Consider the following 24,072-nt stretch of genomic DNA (forward strand, 5'->3'; position numbering starts at 1 on the left):
ACACCCATTGAGCAGACTGTCTCTTGGTTTCTGGATCATAACAGTAAACCCAGCTTTCGTCATCCGTAAGTATGTCGAAAACAGCATTTGAGTCACCTCCGTTAAATCTTTGCATCATTTCACGGCACCAATCAACCCGATTAACCCGGATTTTGGGCCTCGGTCAAATTATGAGGTATCCACCTCGCACAAAGCTTCCTGACCGCTAAATGTTCATGGAGGATTTTATGCACTTGACTCATACCGATGCCTAAGCTTGTCCGAATCTGCTGATACGTCACTCTTTTGTCAGTCTCTATCATACGCCGCACAACACTGATGTTATTTTCAGTCGTCGCCGTAGAAGGCCGTCCCTCACGCAGATCATGGGAGAGATTAGTGCGACCACGTTTAAACTCATTAAACCAGTTGTAAATGGTCGCATGAGATGGGGCTTCATCATAAAAGGCCAATTGAAGCCTATCATAACTTTCTTGTTGACTTAAATGACATCGAAAGTCATAAAAAATCATTGCACGAAAATTTTCTCGCGTTAAATTCATGTTGACGTGACACAGACAATTTTCAATTTGCCGCCAAATCGTAAAACAAATGACAAATGAATGAAATACATACTCAATAATATTGGCAAAGAGTTCCATTTTCAATATTTAAACTTACTTTTTTATTATATTGTTAACAAGTGGCCAGTTCTAAAAACTTTTAGTGTCGCCCTCGTATCCTATTTCTAAAAATATATTTTTTTTAATAAAGGTGGGCCGGGCCTTCTATACCTCACCTACCTTATTTAAGGAGGGCTGCCTTACAACAAACTTGAATAAACGCGATTAGACGCTTGAAATATACACAGATTGTATAATCACTTTAAAAATAAATAATTAATTTAATATAAAATAAATATTTAAGGTGGGCCATACAACAAACTTAATTTTTTGCTAATGTCTAATGTCAAAAGTTTCTCGAATGGCGTTCGCGGACCAGGAGACGAGCTGTCGGTAGGCCTCCAACAAGATCGAGCGACGACCTGGTTAAGATCGCGGGATCGCGGTGGATGCGAAAAGCACAAGACCGGTCTGACTGACCGGGCCTTGGGGGAGGCCTATGTCCAGCAGTAGATCTTTCGGCTGACATGATGAATGTCTAATGTTGTATAGATTACGGAACTCTTCGTGAGCGAGTTCGACTCGCACTTGGCCGATTTTTTATCTATGTAACGGAATCTTTAAATATGATTTTCATCAACTTCTTATTGCCGTATTGACATGAAACTTGGTAACTATGCGTAGTTCTGAAGATAATAAAATAATATGGTACCTACTAACAAGCTGGCCTGATGATGAAGGTATTGAAACTCTAAGATAGAACAACATAACCTAGCCGTGTTTGAGCTTGTTAGAATAGTCTTAGAGTGGGCTTTGACCAAAAATGGTGTCTAGGATCTGCTAATGGAGCAGCAAGGCAGACATTAGGACTCAGACGATCGATCAAAACCTAACTGTCCTTGGGACTGTTAGAATATTTTATAGATAGTTTTCTGGGAAATCTCTTTTGTGACAGTTCGTCTCATATTATGTTCTCATCTTTTAGAATCTTAGTATATTAATGAGGATGAGCTAGTAAAAAGTTGCACTTGATATACCCCCCCCCCCCTCACGCTTGATTCTGCCTCACTTTCTCCCCCTTCAACCTATTCCTTCTTTTTTTTCAGAAAAAACGTCCGTCTTGGGGAATACGATACTGAAAAGGCAACAGACTGTGTTGAGTTTGAGGGTGGTGACGAGGGTGACAAGGAGTGCACCTTGGGCCCCGTTATCATTCCAATTGAACATATCATCACACATCCAGATTACAAAGTATATGCTCGGAACTTTCGGAACGACATTGCGTTATTAAGATTGGCTTCCATACCTGAGTACACAGGTAAGAGACAGTAGCAGGACGTTACACGTTAGGTCTGCCTTTGTATCACAGGCCTACTACTACTTTGCGATGGCTCTGACAGACAGACAGACACACAGACGCGTGTCTGTATAGGCCTGTGATAAGAAGTAATTATACAAAATGATCTGTTTCTTTCTTTAGAGGTACTTTAAAACCTTAAAAAGGTGACAACATGTTGCAACATCTTATTGGAGAATTATAGACCCATCTGACTCTTGAGCGACGTGTATGTAGTTTTATGTCAATCCAATTTATATAAGTGTAAGCAAACCGATTTTATCAAAATTCTTGTATAAACACCCAGTGGATCGCATTAATAATACATTCATCTATAATTCGAGTCTTTTAATTATATATACGTAATACGTACACGTATACTTAATCACTTTTTTTCACCAAAATTCACTTGATTTCAATATTTAATTATCATTTGAAAAATCTTCGTCAAAATCTGACGTTATTTCTTGAATGAAACGTTGGTATAATCTGTAGTAGCATAGACAAGCGTAGATGGTGGAAAAATTGGCATTTTAAAAATTGATTAATGCTAGATCAAGTAAGAATAATGCAATTTTAATACGAATCAAACACGAATACAATACAATAACTTTTAAAACCTACCTTACCATACCTTTTTAAGGTACAATTGAAGTTACACTAAACTATCCTAAAAATAAATTAACTATATATACAGTTCCCCCAAGTCTTGTCCATTATACTTAATATTTACTAGGTAATGACATATAAAGTGTAAACAAAGACGCCATTTACCCGACCATAGACAGTTAGTAATGTGAAAACCTAGAACCTAGTGCAAAATCATTAATCTGTTATATAAGTTTATTTACGAGAGTCATTTCATTACGAATTATGTCGAAAGCAGGTTTGATGACTTCCAGCCTCCCACAAAAGCCGTGTTCGAGCTTTGGCTCGCGCATCACAGAATTTTTGATAATTTATCTGCGAAGTCAGTTACATTTAAAATTTACTAGCTTTACCTGGAACCTGCACACACCTGCGAAGCAATTCAGTGGTGTGTGGAAATTTCCCAATTCACACTTGGCCCGCGTGATAAATAAATCCCGGCCGTCTCATTCTGAGAGGACCGTGCCTTACTGCGAGACGTATGTAAACCGGAGAATATTTATTTGTGCAACAAGAGAGCAAAGTCGTTTTTTGGTACGAGTGTTGATTCAAACACACGAGATGCAAAAAAACTTTGGTCTCGTGTGATACATACAACTTTTCACCTGAGCAGCGAGAACATTCAAATTAAAGGTTAAAATAAAACCACATATAATTGGAAGACAAAAAATATGAAAAACTTTAAAATATAATCTGATTGTTGAGACTGTTGCTTGCACTGTTGTGTTTCGGCGTGGAGAGTAAGACAGCTGGTGATATTACTGGCACTTGAGGTATCCCAACTTAGGCCTCTAGGTTGGCAACATACCTGCAATACACCTGGTGTTGTAGATGTTTATGGGCGGTGGTGATCTCTTACCATCAAGAGACCCACTTGCTCGTTTGCCATCCAGTCGAATAAAAAAAAAGTACTTTATCATATTTAAAAGTTTTTCTCAAAAATGATTTATACAGTCGCCATTACATCTTTAAAAAATACTTAAGAATGCCAGACAACGATCAAAAGTCTTCGGTAAGTAGAAAAAGTATCCAGTAGGTACGATACAAATCTCATACTTGTAACATCATACTTTTTAATACTGCAAAAACATCATCTTTGGGTCATTAAAAAGGTTGAACAATAAACTTATAATTTTTAAATATGATTTTATTAGAATTTCTATTGTTTGAAACGTGAATATAAATAGATTACTTGCACATTCATTCAATTTAACAAATATTTTGATCCAACTTTAAGAGCGTTTATACCTGCTGAGCTGGCAACGTTGCATTTTTGTTAGTTTTTCTCGATTATTCCAAAAAAATTGAATGAAAATTAATAATGTTGTCTGATAGAACCCTTCTTAATACATACATACATACATAAAATCACGCCTCTTTCCCAACGGGGTAGGCAGAGACTAGATCCTTCCACTTGCTACGATTCTGGCATACAACTCTCGCTTCCTCTACATTCATCAATCTAATCATGCATGCACGTCGGTTTAGAGTACTCCTGACCCGACCTGTCTTCAAAACGTCCCCGATTTGATCGTGGTACGTTCGTCTAGGCCTTCCTCTCCCAACGTTCCCATTCACACTCGTCTTATAGATCTGCTTAGTCAATCTGTTTTCATTCATTCTCTCAACATGCCCAAACCATCCAAGCATCCCTTTCTCAATCCGTGTGACTATACCTTCATTTACACCACAGCGTTCCCTTATCGCACTATTTCTAATTCTGTCACTCCATTTCGCACCTAACATACTTCTTAACGCTCTCATTTCTACCGCTTTTATTCTACTCTGATGCCTTTCCTGCCACACCCAACTTTCACTTCCATACATGAGTGTTGGTACCAGCACCCCTCTATGCACAGCCAGACGAGCTCTTTTGGTGATTTTCTAGCTATTCACAAAGGTGTGCAACGCTCCATTCACTACGTTACCAGCCTTTACTCTCCTTTCAATATCACTTTCACACTTTCCATCCCTAGTAAACATAGATCCCAGGTACACATATTCATTCACTTGCTCCAAGTTTTCGTCACCAATCCGGACACACACTTCCGTTACGTTCTCTTCCTTTTCGAATACCATAACTTTCATCTTTTTTACGTTCACTTTCATTCCCTGTCTCTCCAAAGCATCATTTATAATAGTTACCATCCCTTGCAAATCCTCAGCCGACGATGCAAGTAATACTTGATCATCGGCGTAAAGAAGGCATTTGATATGTAACTCATTCATTCTCAGTCCACGATCACTATCTTTCAGATCTGTCAAACAATTATCCATGAATATGTTGAGCAGCCATGGAGATGCTACACATCCCTGTCTAACACCTTTTTGAATGTTAAACCATTCAGTATACGCTCCGTTTATTCTAACACAAGCACTGGAGGGAGTCCTCATAGAGAGACTTCAGTGCTCGAATCAGACCACTGCTCACCCCATGCGCAAATAACGCCGACCACAGTTAATTCCTCATGACTTTGTCATAAGCCTTCTCCAAATCTACGAATGCGCAATAGACTTTTTGGTTTGTTGCCAAATATTTTTCAGCTATGCACCGTAAGGAGAAGACCTGATACATCCCATTCCCTTTCTAAATCCCGCTTGCACATCCCATATTCTTTCATCTATTTTTGTCATAACTCTTTCAATGATCACTTTAGCATACAGTTTGCCGACAACGCTGAGAAGGCTTATGCCGCGGTAATTTTTGCAGTCTTGCTGTGACCCTTTTCCCTTGTAAAGTGGCACGATAACGGCCTTGCACCAGTCTCCTGGTACCCGACCGTTCCTCCAACGTATGTTGAAAAGGCGGTACAACTGACTAGCCACCACACCCTGCTCAGCTCTCAGCATTTCGACAGACACCCTATCATATCCCGCAGCTTTCCCTGTTTTCATACTTTTCAGCGCTTTCATAATCTCTTCCATATCGCTTTCAGGTTCACCTTCATCCACTTCAAGAGAAGGTGCTTGTATTTGTGTAAGAGCGTCTTCTCTTTCAAAATATTCTTTCCACCTTTTCATCACACATTCACTTTCACTTTTAAAATACTTCCTGGCTCCTGATTTTAGATAGCTCCGAGTGCGCTGACATCCCTCTTGCTAGTCTGATTGATTTCCAAAATGCTTTAATATTTGATTGCAAATTATCAGAGAGCCTTCTGTCAAACTCATCCTTTCGCTCTTCTTTCTTTCTATTCACCACATTTTTGACCAACCCTTTCATCATTTTGTATGCCTTCCTTGCCTCTTCTATATCCTCAGATGACGCCTTTTGCATTCTTTGATTAGCTTTTGTCGCTAACCAATCCAGCCATGCTTTCTTCTTTTCACCCACAACCTTTCGCACATCTTTATCTACCCAATCATTCTTCCGCATTCCTTTTTTCCTTCTTTTAGTCACGCCACAAACATCTACTGCAGTTCTCACTACTCCTCTCTTAAATGACTCCCATAAACTTTCAATTTCACATTCCTTGTCTATCTCAGCAAATAGTTCTCTCAACCTTTCAATATATTCCTCTTTCACTTTATCTTCTTGCAAATTTTCAAGTTTTATACGTTCCAGATTAGTTTTTGGTTCAACTATTCTATGTCACCATCGTTTGAACATATTTTTTATCCGTGATATCACCAGGAAGTGGTACAGACCAATGCCGACACCCCGGTGAGCTCGGGTATCCAGAACTTGCCCTTTCAATCTATCATCTACAATCACGTAATCAATCATACTTCTTACATATGGATGTTCTTATGTGCAAACAGAGTATTCGCTACAATAAGATTCCATTCTAAACATACCTCTAGCAAACTTTTACCATTTTCATAACCCTCTCATCCCCGAAGCTGCCTAGCACCTTTTCATATCCATCATGCTTCACACCTACCCTTCCATTAAAGTCCTCTAGCATTATAATCCTTTCATTATCCTTACACTTCTTCAGAACTTCTCTCATACTATCCCAAAACTCCTCTTGTTCCATTTTAGCTGCTTGAGATCCACTCGCACCCAAGTCCGTAGGGGCATACACCCCTAGCACAAAAATACGGATAATTCCGATCTTCAGCCTAAGAGAGCCTAAGAGGAGTCTGGAACTTCTTAATATATAAGTTAATGTGTCTACTCCAATAATTATTCGTGTTAGACTCTCATATTCCTTAAAAATGAATTAATGCTTATGACCGGTTTTTAAAGAAAGTAAGTCTATAACGAATAATTATTGGAGTAGAGACATGAACTTATATATTAAAAAGGGTTCTATCAGACAACATTATTAATTTCCATTCAATTTTTATGGAATAATCGAGAAAACTAACAAAAATGCAACGTTGCCAGCTCAGCAGGCATAAGCCCTCTTAATGGATAGGGCAGTATACGGAACGATTTAATTAAAAAAAAAAAACAAGAGCAGCGGCTTTCTTACAACGAGGTTGCAGGGTTAGTATCTATAAGCCCAAATCTCGATTCGACTAATTATCGATAGGACTAAATCGCGATTGGACTAGATAATTATAAGCCCAAATCTCGATACGACTAAATCGCGATTGGACCAGATATCTGTAAGCCCAAATCTCTATTAGACTAGATATCGATACGACTAAATCGCGATTGGACCAGATATCTATAAACCCAAATCTCGATTCGACTAGATATCGATTTGACCGTGTTTCAATTGGACTAAATCTCAATTAGGCTACATTGCCATTTGACTAAATCGGTATTGGACTATTTATCACGTTTACTACAAATAAATACCTATGACGCACACATAGGGTGATGTCACATCTATCAGGATTGGATCACATTTTGTAATACAAAAACGCAATATTGTATGAAGTGCGTCCTCACCCATACGGCCACTCGCAGCAAAAAAAGTTTATCTGCATCCATTGCATTTCATGCTTACGCCTTTACCTGTTGTTATTATGTAATCCTTCTTTATCAAACAAGTGCACCGGCCACTTGAAATATACGATTTTCTTTGCGTATTTCAAAGTGAGAACAAACTCATTACAATTTCATGTCATAATTGTGTTTGACTAATTAATTTCTGTTCAATATGAATAATTCAAGAGAAGAGAAAAACCTAATATTAATTAAAAATAAGAAAAATAATCCTGCTCTTTTATGCGATGGCTCTTTTATATTATTATCAATTGTCATGTTACTTATTTACCAATCGGTCTAAGATACGAACTTCAATTTTCGAATTTCGTAATAGCCCTACTGAAGTCTATAGCGAATTCTGCTGCTGACTGTAGTTCAATCGAGAAACGCCCAATCGCGATCTAGTCGAATCGAGATTTGGGCTTATTGATATCTGGTCCAATCGCGATTTAGTCCTATCGATAATTAGTCGAATCGAGATCTGGGCTTATAGATACTAACCCGTTTTATTAATTTCACCTCGTGTTTTTCTTTTTCAATTTGTCCTTATTAACTATAATTAATTAATTATTGACATATTTTTAATACTAAAGGTCAACCCAATATTTTTTTTTATTAGGTTGGTATAATCCTTCTTGCTTAGTTAAAAAGTAAATAAAAAATTAGAAAAAAGTAAAATTGAGCGGGATATTCGTTCATTTATGCTCGTTTTGTTTGCTAATTTATCTTTGTAGTTTTTTAGTTTGTATTTGAGAAAAGCACCGTACAAGCTTCGAACAATAAATGCTATACTATATAGAATAGAATAGAATTAATTTATTTGGTATCCCTTTACTAATGCACTATATCCTTAATATATAACAGACGTTTTGTAATTTTGCGGTTATATGTGTATCCGAACGTTTGTTTTTTTCTTTTTAGGCCTACAGAATTTTAAAATCGAACTTAGTATCGATTTGATCCTATCTCTCGCTTTTTTCATATTGAAGTGAAAGTGATAGATCGAAGTCAAGTTAAAAAATTTGGAATTCAGTGAGTGGACCCAGCACTGTCCTCATCATTTATTATATTTTATTAAAAAGCTACTTTGTCTCACGGAGTGAGCAAAATGCGATTTTACTCTCTGATTTTTCATAGCAAAACCTGCCTGTTTGAGCTGCTGAGGTGAAAATTTATATTTGCCATCAACTAGAAATACTTGTTCATTTTATTCACATTTAAAAAGAAATTAAAACTACACTTGTACACTGAGCAGCTTTCTAAAGTCAAACTCAAACTCAAACTCACAACATTTATTGACAAGAAAAACACACAACATCACAACAAAAACACAGTAAAAACATAAATAGGAGAAGAGAGGAAAATAAGAGACATTGTGCTGTAGTGTGATGCCAAAAGGACTCAGCTCAGCATGTGCCGTAGCCCTGTAACCAGAGCTGCAGCAATAATAATATGAAACAATAATAAGTAAAATAAAATTAGGGACGCCTCAAGTAAGTTGTAACAACTCGGCCACCAACAGGTTGTTCTTTTTGGTAATCAAAAAGATGCTTCTTCAGCTTTAATTTAAATGTGTGCTTGCACATTGGTAGACGTAGAGGTGGCGGCAAGTTGTTCCAACACCTGGTGGCCGCATACTTAAAACTACCACGGAAGGCAGCTGACCCATGCTTTGGCATACACAAAGGCCCGCTCACCACACGACACGCCGATTTACGCCACGCTAGCTTCTCGAACAAGTACTTCGGTCGTCCCGACTGTATTATCCCGAACAAAAGGGTCGCAAGGTGATGTTCACGACGAAGAGACATCTTCAAGAAGCCAGCAGCGTTAAGGCTAGGAGTAACGTTTCTCCTACCTAGCCTGGCCGGCTTGTGCCTAAGTACTAACTTTTGTTTTTACAAGCTTTTATTTAGTTTCACCGGTCCCGTTATCTGTCTGTCTGTCTGTCTGCCTGTCTGTAATCAAATCTTGCAAGTTAAATTCGACCAACTTCCAATGGTTAGATTGACTTGAAATTTGGTATTACTTATGTAACTTGCGTGACAATACAATAATCTGCTTGTATTAAAAATGAAATTCTTACCAAAAACATTTCGATTTATTTTAGTCTGCTTACTTAGTCTGTATACCACCCTGACGAACATGCGCTGAGAGGGGTGTCTTTTTTTTGTAGCAACTACACCATTAATTATATTATTATGTGATTTTTTAGCCATATTATTGTAGTTGTTCAAAAATAAAATATTTTCTATTATATCCAATAGGTTTTAGTATTATTAGGTACAAGGAAAGGACTCCTTTAAGCATCAGTTATCTTACAGAGTTCGTCCGGCCGATATGTCTACCCACCGTAGACAGCACAGCGAGCTTTCAGGGGAGCGAGCGGCTGTATACTGCAGGATGGGGCGATCTCAGCAACACGAACTCTCACACTAACATCAAACAACACGAAAAGCTGCTATTTAATACATTGGAGGTGAGTTAAAAGTTACTTGAACTGAATCTATTGCATTTTTCTTTTGGTTGCTATACGTCTGTAGTATCTGCAAGCAAGGGCTGCGATCAGCCACCTGCGGAGACTGTCACTTATTGCCAAACTTTTTAGCAACCTCTTCTTCTTAGTCTTTCACTCTTGACAGAGTGGCCGTGGTCATGCCTCGGTCGATTGATTTCTGCGCCACCGCAGCTCTCGCGACGCGTCGCTAAGTAGCTCGATGTCTGGCAGAGTGGGAGCAATCGTTTCGTTCGTCGTTAGAGTGCGTCACAGATTTGATGAGGTCTGCCCACCGTGTCAGAGAACGCCCGCGAGATCTTTTGCTCTCGACCTTACCCTTTAGCAACCTACGATAATTTTAATTTTAACTTTAAGCAACTTATCGAAAATACAAACTTAAATATAGATGCATAGAAAAACCAGAAAAATAAGGCCAGCGCTGGGAATCGAACCCAGGTTCTCGGCCACGTGCTATACCTTTACACTCCCACTGGACACTGATACAGACACGAATTTCTCCTATGCACCACATATCTCAGCTTGTTTGTTTCTTATAATTTAGTCACTTAAGCAGCGGCACTAGCGACATCTATGCTGTAGCCCTTATGGAGAAACTTTCAGCACCCCATTGGAACTAACCGCTCACCCGGACAAGAGATGTCGTTATTAGGCAATCAAATTAAGATTGGTTTTTTGTAATCTTTTTGTATTTTTTATTTCAATCCCAAATTTTTTGTTACTTTTACGGTTATCCCGTAAAATCCCGTAGATCTATCTATATTTTGCGTAGATCTATCTATATTTCAGTTTGTATTTTCGATATGGGTTTTACGGGATGACCGTAATAGTAACAAAAAATTTGGAATTGAAAATAAAAATGCAAAATGTAGGTACACGTATCATGTAAACCCTATACGAGTATTATTATGTATGTACTTAATGCCATATCATATTACTTAGAGGCGGTTGCGCCGCCTAGTAAGATCAGTCGCAAATATAGCTTCATACCAGTAATACGTCTTTCCATTTAATAATCGAATATCCTTACTTATAACAACCTTTTACAAATAAAGTTAGGCAGTGCTCAGATAAACCAATACCTACACAAAAATATTCCCAAAAACCAATCTTAATTTAAGCAACCTGTTTTAGTCAATGAAAATTTTTTTTTATTACAAGATTTTATTTAGTTTCACCTGTCCCGTTGTCTGTCTGTCTGTAATCAAATCTTGCAAGTAAAATTTGACCAACTTCCAGTAGTTGGATTGACTTGAAATTTCGTATACCTAAGTACTTGTAACTTGCGTGCCTTGAAATTTGGTATACTTTTGTAAATTGCTAGGAGGTAAAATGGCAACAGTGGAAACAATTTTATTGTTCACTTACAAGGTATATAGAAACTTTTTTGTTTGTGGCTGTTGACACCAGATTGCCTTGGATTTTAGACGAAGATTTTACTTCATGCACTAGAGCATAAAATGTCGTTTTATGCCGCCTAGATCCAGCATAAATACGAAGTTTAAAAGCATGAGAAGTCAAAAATTAAATCTCCCAGACTTGCCAGATACTTTGATAGCCTTATCCGGTCAACATGTTCGTTTATTAGCGATAAGACATTTGAATACGTTTATCTACTTGTCCCTTGGTTTTTTCAATCTTTTTTTTGAGTAATGTGTAATAGATAACATTATGGATCCAAGCACTAAAATTGACATCGACATCGAAAATGGCATCGACTTGAAATGAGGGCTATCGCGTATGAATTCGCCGCTAGAGGCGCTAGTGTAGCGTGAGGTCTCCGAAATGTTAAATCTCATAGTTTTTGGGTGATCTACGCGGGTTTTTTTTATTTTATTTTTATTCGACTGAATGGCAAACGAGCAAGTGGGTCTCCTGATGGTAAGAGATTACCACCGCCCATAAACATCTGCAACACCAGGGGTATTGCAGATGCGTTGCCAACCTAGAAGCAGGATGGGATACCTCAAGTGCCAGTAATTTCACCGGTTGTCTTACTCTCCACGCCGAAACACAACAGTGCAAGCACTGTTGCTTCACGGCAGGATTAGTGAGCAAGATGGTGGTAGCAATCCGGGCGGACCTTGCACAAGGTCCTACCACCTGAAAAGAAGAAGGGTTTATTTATAATTAGAATAATTTTGTGAATATTTTGCATTACCTGAATTAATTATGGCAATTATGCGTTACGGGGCAATGAATGTCTGTGTTTTGAGACAGTTTTGTCTTTCGGAAACTTTTGTGTTCCTTTTTTTTCCGAACAAAACGGGACTACGCAACACTGGTTGCTCGATTATTTTTATGGTACGGTTTTAAGGTGTATTAAATATGATTTAAATCTAAACTTTGTTTTTATGCCCGTAATAACAGACTGAAAGCCACACTTAAAAACCTCACGCAACAGTGGCGCCATCTAGAAAGGCCAAAAACGATAGCCCTCATTGGGTACAGAAATCTAGTTCAGATGACGATGCAAGTACGGTTAGCAAAATGGCATGTATTAAAAATGAAATTTTTGACCTCAACTTTTTTTAAAAATTATAATTATTTCTTTTGACAGGACTGTCAACAAGCCTACAATTTCCCGATGCGTCGAGTAGAGCTCTGGGACCACCAGATGTGCGCAGGTGGCGAGGCTGGCAAGGACGCCTGCAGGGGTGACTCCGGAGGACCTTTGATGCACTACCACCAGATGAATAACACCAAGTCCCATTTCGAGGTGATAGGCATAGTCAGCTTTGGTGTTCGGCCGTGCGGCACGGGGAACGTTCCCGGCGTATACACTAAAGTGTTCGACTATTTACCATGGATTCATAGCAATATTCAGCCTTGAAATAGAATTTCTATAAGTAATCAGGCTTGAAGATACACTTATAAGTAAGTTAGTTGTACTGAGTGGAGACCCTTTTTCGGTGACAATTGGTACAATTTGTTGTAATTTTGCTTGTATAGTAATATATTATTGTTTTTTTGTGTTTGGTGGTGGTACTGTTGGGACCGTTAATAAATCATTTTTCTTTCTTTCTTTCTTTTCTTTTAGTTATAAGCTTAGATGAATGATTGGTCTCGCACGCTCGCTCGACTAGATACCGCGCTACCTAAAAACAAAAGGTTCGTGAATGCGGCAACTCAATATTGTAGTGTGCGTAAGAACGGTGTAAGACAATTTGCAAGGATGCTAGTGTGCGTGACGAATTGTGTTGCCAGCTGCTCCACTGTTACCTGAATTATTGGGAAAATAAATTATTCTGTGTTCTATTAAGTTCTGGTTACAAAATGTATCTTGGGAAATACTTAGAAATTAAGAAGTAATTAAGAGTGAATGTATTAATATGTTTGTGTATAGGTTAGGAGTAGGTTTCTTCTTTAAAAAAATGGTAGGTATGATGTAGGTATATCAATGATCAGGCCTCACTTTTAATTAAAAAATATATATATTTAAGGACATTCAATATTTACAAATTATTACTAAAAATTCATGGACTGAGTCACCAACTAAGAAGTTTTGCGTAGTTAAGATAACACGTTGCACCTATAGTTAAACCTAATACAGGTTAATTAAGACTAAAATAAAAAAAAATGTTTACAAAATATACATACTTAGTGCATACATACATACTTACATACATACGCTTGAAAAACATAACCCTCCTTCGGGCAGTCGGGTAAAAAGTTAACATTTCAGGAAAATGGGTAGAAATACGAAAAAAAAATTTTTTTTCCTTTCCCGTAATACCTAAGTAAATCAGCTGATTGGGCTTTTTGAATGGGAAGACGAAAAACATTTTTAATTTTAAGACACATTCACCCCTTAATTAAATAGTGTCGGGTAACAATTTATACACCTTCAGTGTATAATATCACAAAGATAAACATTAAATAATATAGAACTAGGTTATGTATATATAATAATTACGTTAGATACTTAAATAAAATAAGTTATTAAAATTTATCATCATTTAATGATGATAACAATAAAATTCAATTTATTAAAATCTCAACCACGGGGAATTTGATTCTTCAGTACGCGGCAACACAGAATGGCGTTGAGGGTTCATGTTATTTTATTTTGTAATTTTGAAATTATACGATATTTACTGACGGTATGTGATCCCAGTGTCCTTCTTATTTCTTGTAGTATTATTTTTAAACAGTTTCACTGCGAAAACTGGCGTTTTACTTCGGTTTAAGACCAAAATTTTACAAAAAATTCGGTACATGCACCCTACGCACAGTTTGCAACGCGACTGACTCGATTCGGGCTCGGGTACGCCGAATTCGGCGTACTATTTGTTGCCGCATTTGACAAGTACGCCGGCAGTATCTAGTCGAGCGAGCGCGCGAGACCAATCATTCATCTAAGGTTTAAGCTTGATCACTGAGACTGATTTATAAAAAAGAGTAGCTGTTGCCCGCGACTCTGTGCGCGTAGAAGTATGAAAGATAGTTTACGTCCAATTCTCATACCCACCTTTATTGTATTCTGATCCAATTTGTGAAAAGCGTAAACAAAGACGCCATTAACCCGACCATAGACATTTTAGTGATGTGAAAACGTAGAACCTATTGGAAAATAATTAATCTGTTCAATAAATCGATTATTTATGAATTGAATATCAAAGTATTTTTGTCTTTTTTATTATTTACAATACTTGATTTAATTCCAAAGACTGTTTTTTTCAATTATAAAAGCAGTAACTATTTTTTAATTTTAAGGAAAGTAAATAAAAATCGCTTATTCATCCGCGCATTAATCGATTTTTTAAATGTCAAATTTTCCACTATCTCTACGTTAGTCTATGCTACTACAGATTATACACATGTTTCAATAAAAAAATAACGTCAGATATTGAAGAAGATTTTTCAAATGAAATATAAATATTGAAATCAAGTGAATTTTGGCGAAAATAGTGATTAGACATCTAGTTAAAAAACACGAATTATAGATAAATGTGTTATTGATTCGATCCAGTGGGTGTTTATACATGAATTTTGATGAAATCGGTTTGTTAACACTTTTAATAAATTACGTATACCTACTGAATAATACCCAAGAAAAAAACATAAAAATGTCAAGCAGTCTCAGAGGAAATTTGTTACAAACACTGTGACATGAAAATTGTAATATTAGAGGTATGGAGAGAGCGATGCTCGGGATCACCCTTCGTGTCCGGAAGCGTTACGAAAGCGGATCCGAAATAAGACCTATGAAGAATGAGACCTAAGAAAGACGCCATGGCTGTCCTAGCAAGGAAAAAGCGGACATGGGCAGGACACATTGCAAGAATGGACGAGAGTCGCTTTAAAAGACCTTGAATGGAGACCCAGGGTGTATATTCGGAGGCGTAGCAGACCACCGCAGCGCTGGATGGACGACATTAGGCGGCATGAAAATACTGGATGAGACGGGCACAAGATCGCCAAGAGTGGAAGAAGAGGAAACAGAGAGGCCTACATCTAGGATTGGATATCCAAAAGGCTGATGATGATGATGAAGGAGAAAGTTTTGAGAGCACCGAATAGAAGTTACACAGCTGCGATTTAGCTTTTGAGGTAGCGAGGAGCGAGGGTTAAAGAGAATGCCGTTAAGAAGGTGGAGAATGTGAGAGTTACGGCGAAGGCGGATTGGGAGCCAAGTGACCTGTGATCGAAAGTTAGGGACATGATCGAACTTACGTGGATCAAATATAAACCGAATGCATAGATTTTGAATACGCTCAAGCTTATTAAGCTGCTCTTCTAAGAGATCGGGATAACAAATGTCAGCATAGTCAAAAATAGGGTTCAGTGACGTTTGAGCAAGCGCTACCTTGGTAGCAAAAGGTCGGGAATTCTGAAGTGGTCTTAAAGATCTTATAAAATATATCGTCTCTATATAGATATCATTTTAAATAATAATATAAAGTAAAATGAATAAAAAAATGGATGTTCAGTGTTTTGTTATTTTTATAGGATGTCATCGTTCATACTCGTAGCGCTCCGTTCCTCATTCAGTCATAGACCACATCCCCACACACTAACACCCTACAATAAGTTACCTAGTTATTTTATATTTAACTAGCAAAATATTTACTTAAAATAATTGATACGGCAAAACAACGTTTGCCGGGTCAGCTATTCTTCTAATATATAAAATTCTCGTGTCACAGTGATTGTAACAAAAGTCGTCCGAAACAGCTTGACCAATTTTTGTTTTTTTTCTGTGTATATTCGGTAGGTCTGATATGCCACCCCAAATTTTTGTTTTTATTTTTTGGATTATTTTTTATTTTTTATGATTTGGCCTTAAAAATAAATACAACTCTAATTTTTAACCTTTCTACCACCAACCCCCATTTTTTTAAATAGCGATATTAGTACTTTAATAATTTTCAACCCTTGGTGGTCGATAACTGATCAAATCACCCAATCAGTTATCCCCGCTAGGTGTCTACCGGCGTCACTCTCACACAACTGTCAAATCGATTGGTTTCAATCGTTCCAGATCATTCGGTTAATTGTAGTACCATCTCAATGATATACCTACCATATTTCATCAAAATCTGTATAAATAATTATTAATATTTATTTCAGACATACCTACTTAGTCCACACATGTATGTAAATGTGTTAGTAAGTATATAACCCGACTTAGTTTTTTTTTGTATCTAGGTAGATTATCATAATAAACTATTGAACTTAATATTTTTTGTATTCATTTCATTACTTACGTTAATAAAATCCTACTTTAAAAGTTTAGTTAAAAATTAACACGACATTCATTTTCTGTAAGGCGGTACGAAGTTCGCCGGGTCAGCCAGTAGTATAATATATATAAATTCGTATTTACGGACGATATCAATATTTTCGATTTTTACAGAGTTTTCTCATCATAATATCCAAGAAGTTTAATAGTACAAGCACCCTTAGAAGTATCTCCTTTTTATTTGATAGCATATTGTAATAAATTAATTTGGTTCCATTTTGCCTTAGGGAATGTTAGAACGATCCTTTTGAAACCGAATTTTTTAAATGTTCCATTTTTAAACATTCAATCGCACCGTCACGGCACTAAAAAATTTCAGTGACCAATGAGGGCTATCGCGAATGAATTCGCCACTAGAGGCGCTAGTGTAGCGTGAGGTCTCCGAAATGTCAAATCTCATAGTTTTTGGGTGAGCTACGCGGGTTTATTTATAATTAGAATAATTTTGTGAATATTTTGCAATATCTGAAATTAATTATGGCAAATATGCGTTCCGGGGCAATTAATGTCTGTGTTTTGAGACAGTTTTGTCTTTCGGAAACCTTTGTCCTCCCTTTTTTCCGAACAAAACAGGGACTATGCAACACGTGGCATGCTCGATATTTATATGGTACGGTTTTAAGGTGTATTAAATATGATTTTAATCTAAACTTTTATTTCACGCCCGTAATAACTAGACTTTCAAAACCATACTTAAAAACCTCACGCAACAGTGCGCCATCTAGTGAGACAAAAAACGATAGCCCTCATTGCGACCGTTCGTTTGCGAGGACGTAACTTTTTAATTTTTCATCTCGCACCCGAGGCAACGGCTTCGGTCGACAATCTGCCTGATTACTTCGCGAGTTCTGTTTTAAGATTGAAAAGTTATTACAATATACTTTTATACTTGGAACATACTATCAGGGGGATAGATTTGAAGTTTTTAAATGCGTTAACGACGAAGACGTCGAGAGTTTACCATGAAACCTCAAATTTTAATATAAATAATATTATACAACGTTAGAGCATTTTGTACACTCGAACCAACTGAATCGTGACTCTTTGTGGAAACTTTTCATAAAATAAAATCGTACTTAGTGACATCGCATTGCTAGACAGGGAATTTATTATGACACTTACTGTGAGAACGTTCTACGGTGGGTCAGAAATCAGAGATAATACACCCATACAGTACAACCATAATATTAATGTCGCTCGTGGCTCGTCCGTTTACTTCGTTTTCCTGAAAATTCATATTAGAAAGAAAAAGAAAACCGATCTATACTCTTGTTAAATTTTAACCATTTCTCTGTCTCTTACATATGTCTGCTAAGGAATGGAATTCGCAACCGTCGTCTGTGTTTCCGGATAAATACAATCTAAGGCTCTTCAAGGCTAGAGTGAATAGGCTGTTACTGAACCGGTGAGATACACATCTGCTCTTAACATCAGGTAAGATAGGGGTCAATCAGGTTCAGTTTTATGTAAAAAAAAAAGAATCAGTAAGATACATTTTTTTTTCGTACAAATATTTAGACGGGGCAGAGGAAGACCAAGATTGTCCTATTTTGACCAGATGAAGGAGAAACTGGGTGTTGTGTCGTATCAGGAAGTCAAACAGTTGGCCGAAGACCGTGCGGAGTGGCGGTTACTGCACCGACAAGAGCGTAGCGTAGCGTAAAATTTACTAGTAGGTAATTATGTGTCATCATTATCACCTTTTTGCTCGTTTTCTTCACATCCTTCTTACTTATCAGCCGTAGCAACTCACTTCACTCACATGACCTTCATTCGAGCAATCCTTTAAAAATACATGCAAACGATCTCAACCCCATTGCCTTTACACAGCACGGCCAAACCACGTTTTGTCATCTTTGTAACCAGTTTTTAAATTTTCAAAAGGCACTTAACGTCTGAATTTTTCAACGCCTACTTAGGAGCCGAGAACACCTGTCGTAAATACGGTAGAGTGGAAAGAACAAGAATCCTGGAAGAGACATAAATTCAAGAATATTCTGAGAATAAAAGTGTGGGTCATATTATAGCACGGAGAATAGATGGCCGATAGGGCTAGAAAATTCTCGGATGAGGACCGCGAATCGGCAAGCGCATCGTAGGAAGTCCACCTAAGAGATGGATGTATGATGATGATGATAATGAAAAGTGTAGGTGTGTCAGCTTTGACGCAGGACTGGAATTTTCTCATTTAGTAAAGTCTAAGCTGAAGTGGAACTTGGCTGGCCACGTTTGCCGCATGCCGGATGAGTTGTGGGCAAAGATAACCACCGAGTGGACATCCATGAACTCGAGAAGGTGACCTGGCAGACCAAGACGGCGATGGCGAAAAACTGGACTACTTCTTGAAGGACTGGCCCTTGTATGCAGGGGACAAAGAGCAGTGGAAGTATCGGGGGGAGGCCTTTGCTCACCAGTGGGACAAAATATGAGAATAGAAGATAATAGAAAGAGAATCCATACTATACTATAATTATTATAAATGCGAAAGTGTGTTTGTGTGTTTGTGTGTTTGTCCGTCTTTCACGACGTAACGGTGCGACGGATCAACGTGATTTTTGGCATAGAGATGGTTTATGGGCCCGAGAGTGACATAGGCTACTTTTTAGTCCGGAAAAATGCACAGTTCCCGAGGGAACAGCGCGCGATAACCGAATACCACGCGGGCGGAGCCGCGGGCAAAAGCTAGTATTATAATAATAATAATAATAAGTAGGTACATTGTCTTCGAATATGCAACAGGTAAAGGGTGAATTAACACGCATCTCTTATAATATTGACAGCTGTCACGTGATACGATTCAATGGGCATTGTACACAAAATATACGTGTGATACAACGTGAGGATTTGGAGTTACCACTTGTATTAATTTCATTCTCACTCATTTGAAGACCAGATAGCCCAGTGGTTAGAGAACCTGACTATGAAGCTTGAGGTCCCGGGTTCGATCCCCGATCGTGGCACATATTTTTTGTGTGAATAACACGAAAATTTGTTTTCGAATCTTGGATGTAATATACATTTAAGAATATATTTATGTGGGATCGTGCGAAGGAAACAAACTTTTTAAAATTAAATAAGAAAAAGTTTATTAAAAATTGAAACTAGTGAATACGAAAAAGAAACAATGAAAACAGAAAAGACAACTTGCGCATAGGCTCACCCAATCGTAACTCACACTCTTTTTCTCATTCGCTCGTCTCATTCACTCCACATTAGACTTCAGTCATTCGGTCGCTCGTTTACATCAAATCATTCTAACATTAATCCACCCTCATTCCCACATTCGGCCATCCTACACACATGACTGTCCCCAGGCATCCTTTAAACAAAACATCTTAAACATCTAAACATCTTAACCTAGGTACATCTTAACCACATAAACATGTGTGCTGTAGCCATTGTTATATGCAATAAAACAAAATCTTTAAATCTTATACAAAAAAAAACAGTTTACCAGTTTTACAATTAGACCTTTTTTAAAAAAACAAAAAAAAAACACCATCAGAAAAAAAAACAATACTGCAAAAAAAAACAAACCATATCCAGTAACAATCCAGCATTGTTTGTGATCCCGACCTACTTGTGGAATCATTACCCATTTTAAATTTCACACCACACCAGTGGGTATAAAATTTCTTTAGACCTTTCATAGCCTGAGCTTTTAACAACTTTAAGTGACCATGGAGGTCACTTTCATACTTTAGCAACTGTATCTGGCTGCCGTTCATGATAACAGTCATATCATATAACAATTCCTGGCCTAGAATAACATCGTATGGTACAACGTCTTTGGGTACCAGGTGTAGAACCACGTCGAAGCACTTGTCGATTAGAACGTCCGTCTTTATGTATCCCGGTGATACGACTCTCGACGCACAAAGTCCTGTCACTACCCGTTCGCACTTTGTGTAGCCCGGCGCGCCTAACGACTGGTAACAGTCCTCCGACACACGGTTCACGTCACTACCGGAGTCTATCAACGCGTTAATGCTTCGATTACACAATAAAATCTTCTTTATTGGCTTCCGATCGATGTTTTGATCTTGCGTTCGATCACAGCTGTTTGCGCTGCTGTCACAACTGTCAACGTCATTGGTGTGACATCTGACGTCTGTCGCTGTCATTGCCGCCATCTTCGCCGCCATGTCTATGTCGTTCCCGGTCGTTCCATTCCATGCACATTCGTTGTCCAACTCATTCGTTCGAACATCAGCTCGCACGCATAAGTTCGTTCCATTCGATTCGTTCTTGTTCGAATTCGCCGATCGACTTCCGCCAACGCCGCCATTATGTTTCATGTCAGCTGATTCGCTCGATACCATTGATGCACAGTGTGCCGATATGTGCCCGACTTGGTTACATCGCAAACACTTCGTATCATTTTCTTCGTTTGGGCGCACACTGGACACATGATTTCTTTCCTCTTCACAACTATAGCACATTTGATAAACTGGTTTGAGCCGGTTTTCGTTCATATCTTGTAGCGAATGCGTAGGTACCATCTTACTCTTAATAATGTCATATATTCTGAGCTTCTCCTTTAAGTCGTTATATGTTGTAACGCCGTATAACATCATTTTGTTGGTTTCAACATCTTCTATCCCGTCGACAATATACTGTATTGTCACATAGTCGGGCATTTTTCCTCTTTTGCCCAACTCGCGCATCGTAAGTAGGTAGTCAAGGCAACTCTCGTCTACCTTCTTTTTACGCGCCGCCATTAGCTCGTGTATCGCCTTTATGTCGATCGTGTCATGGAATTCTTCGCCTAGCGCGTACTTTAACTCGTCCCACGACTTAAACGGTCGCTCCGCTTGGAGCCAGAGGGCTGCGGTGCCTGTCATACTGCGCCTGGCAACAATTAATTGTTGTAAGGGCGTCCACCCAAATATCGTCGCGTTTTCTTCGATGTCGTCGATAAATTTAGTAACGCTGTACATCTCATCTTGCGCACTAAATTTACTGACTAGGTCGTCAATGTACTGCAGGCTTTCACTACCGTCGTACGTCATCATCACGTCAGTTGCCCTTGCAGTCGTCGTCGTCGTCGTATTCGTCGTTTGGAGCTTGAGTCTCGGTGCCTCATCCACACCTCCACTCGGAGCCTCGCTAGCTGCCTCGTCGTACATCTTATCCGCTCGCATCTCGCTGATGTGCAGTTTCTTGCCGCTCAGAAGCCACCGTCTTACTTCAGAAGCCAGCAGAAACTCGTCGTCGCTGTTATTTCGGTCGCCCGTCGTAAATGGCAACCGCCACAACACGAAATGTAACCGCCTCGTTACACCACGTAGCACACCAGTCCGTCGTCGTATCCACGATTTAATTTTTTCCTTCTGATCCCGGACGAGCCCCCAAAAATGTGGGATCGTGCGAAGGAAAACAAACTTTTCGAAATAAAATAAGAAAAAGTTTATTAAAAATTAAACTACTGAATACGTAAAAAAACAATGAAAACAGAAAAGACAACTTGCGCATAGGCTCACCCGATCGTAACTCACACTCTTTTTCTCATTCGCTCGTCTCATTCACTCCACATTAGACTTCAGTCATTCGGTCGCTCGTTTACATCAAATCATTCTAACATTAATCCACCCTCATTCCCACATTTATCTATAAAAGTATGTTTATCCGTTGCCTAGTACCCATAGTACAAGCTTTGCTTAGTTTGGGACTAGGTAATTTGGTTTCAATTGTTCCATGAGTATTGATTTATTTTTCACTTCTCATGCTCTAAAAGTAGGTCAATATAGCCTTATGAGGCTGGAGTAAAGTGAGTACTTTAGTCCCTAGGGAGTAAAAATATATATTTTTTTTAATTTGCTTCGAGTGACTTAGGTAGACTCAAACAGCCAACTCTTGCTTAGTTTTTGGCGTAAATAACTATTTTTTCTTGCAATCGAAGTGAAAAAAAAGAGCTTTCATCTCTAGACTAAAAATCAATATAAACCCTCGGATAAATAGACACCCTCGCTAAAGCTCGAGCGGCTAACCACCTCGGGTATACATTGGCTTTTTTTTAGTCTCTCGATAAAAATATACTATTATCTTTTCGTCCTCAATTAACATTATTTTTTTATCTCGGGAAAACAAACTTAAGTACCTACCTAAATTATTTATAAGTATAAAGTTTCGCAAAGGCCTCATCTATGTACCTACGCAGGTTATTCTTCTTTGTTGTTCCATCACTAAATAATGCACAGTAAACATCTTGATTCTTCCAGTACTTTATCTGTGGGTCGGCGCCGTTGCACGGCAATCTGCTAAAGTGCTCGTGTTAGGATGCCCACAACTACGACAGTAAGGTCAATGTGGGCAAGACCGTCTATAAGGCAAGTCCGTCAACACGTTATAACTTTTGAATTTGAAAGCGGTTCCTGCTTTAGCGTCCAGTATATAAGCAGTTTGTCGGCTTTGTTTTTCACTCTAAAACAGATGGCGCTGTGACAACGAACTTCAGAGCAATCCGCCTAAGTAAGTAATTGCATGTATGGAACTCGAAATGATAGTGCGACGGTCTCTGCTAACAAAATTGTTAAAAAATAGTTCGTGACAAGATTGCACCAGAAAAGTAACTACAGAAGTAATATAAGAACCAGCTATCTTTATTCTGTGTTTATTTATCAGAAATTGGTTTACTTTTGTAATTATACGTACCATCATTATCACAATAAAATTTCGTTAAGTTTGGAAAGTCCGTCTACTAGTACAAGGCAAGTCCGTCATATGCCGGACTTCCTTGAATCAGAAGTTACAACTGTTTTACGATTTCATATTATACGGATTTCATAAGGCAATTTTGATTTTGTCCCTCTCCCTCAGCACTATGCTGTGGCACTATGTCACCGAAAAATATTAAATTAAAAATACCTATCAAATAAATAAATAATCAAATAAATATTAGCCCAAACTAAGCAAAGCTTGCACTATCAGTGCTAGGTTGACCCTCTTTGATCTCAGTAAATTAAAAATTAAACTATTAAATACATTTTAAAATTTTCAATTGATCCTTATTTGGGAAACCTTATAAATATAAGTACTTATATATATATTTTTTGCCAAAAAAGGTTTCCACCCCATTTAACGTAATATATGCCGGACTTGCCTTTGAAAAAGCAATTGTGTTTATTCGAATCTAACCTTATGTTAACACGTTTAAAGTACACTTTTCATTGTCTTGTTTAATTTTTTTAAAGATTCTATACTTACATATAAGCACCCATAGTATGGCCGATATCATTACTAGACGGACTCCTTAAAACTACACGGGAAGTCCGTCTACTCGCCGATTTTAGAAAATACTTTTTTTTTGCTTGATTGTGAATAAAATGATCTGTCTCTTAT

General features: G+C 38.1%; 2 protein-coding genes across 3 annotated transcripts in view; one reads left to right on the plus strand and one right to left on the minus strand.

The window, feature by feature from the left end:
- LOC141440489 (phenoloxidase-activating enzyme-like) overlaps window positions 1-13,007 on the plus strand; it is a 41,493-nt gene extending 28,486 nt beyond the window's left edge. The window contains exons 3-5 of one of the 2 annotated variants that reach the window (XM_074105015.1): window positions 1,709-1,920; window positions 9,796-9,950; window positions 12,547-13,007. In XM_074105015.1, coding sequence (XP_073961116.1) covers window positions 1,709-1,920; window positions 9,796-9,950; window positions 12,547-12,819 — 640 coding nt within the window. In that variant the 3' untranslated portion in view covers window positions 12,820-13,007. The remainder of the gene's footprint in view (window positions 1-1,708; window positions 1,921-9,795; window positions 9,951-12,546) is intronic. The other variant, XM_074105016.1, reaches the window with a different exon arrangement.
- The window catches only part of LOC141440176 (cell adhesion molecule Dscam1-like), a 267,224-nt gene that overhangs the window by 122,111 nt on the left and 121,041 nt on the right, over window positions 1-24,072 (minus strand). The gene's annotated exons all lie outside the window — the stretch shown is intronic.

The sequence above is a fragment of the Choristoneura fumiferana genome, chromosome 22 (assembly GCF_025370935.1).
Source record: "Choristoneura fumiferana chromosome 22, NRCan_CFum_1, whole genome shotgun sequence".
Taxonomy (NCBI): Eukaryota; Metazoa; Arthropoda; class Insecta; order Lepidoptera; family Tortricidae; genus Choristoneura; species Choristoneura fumiferana.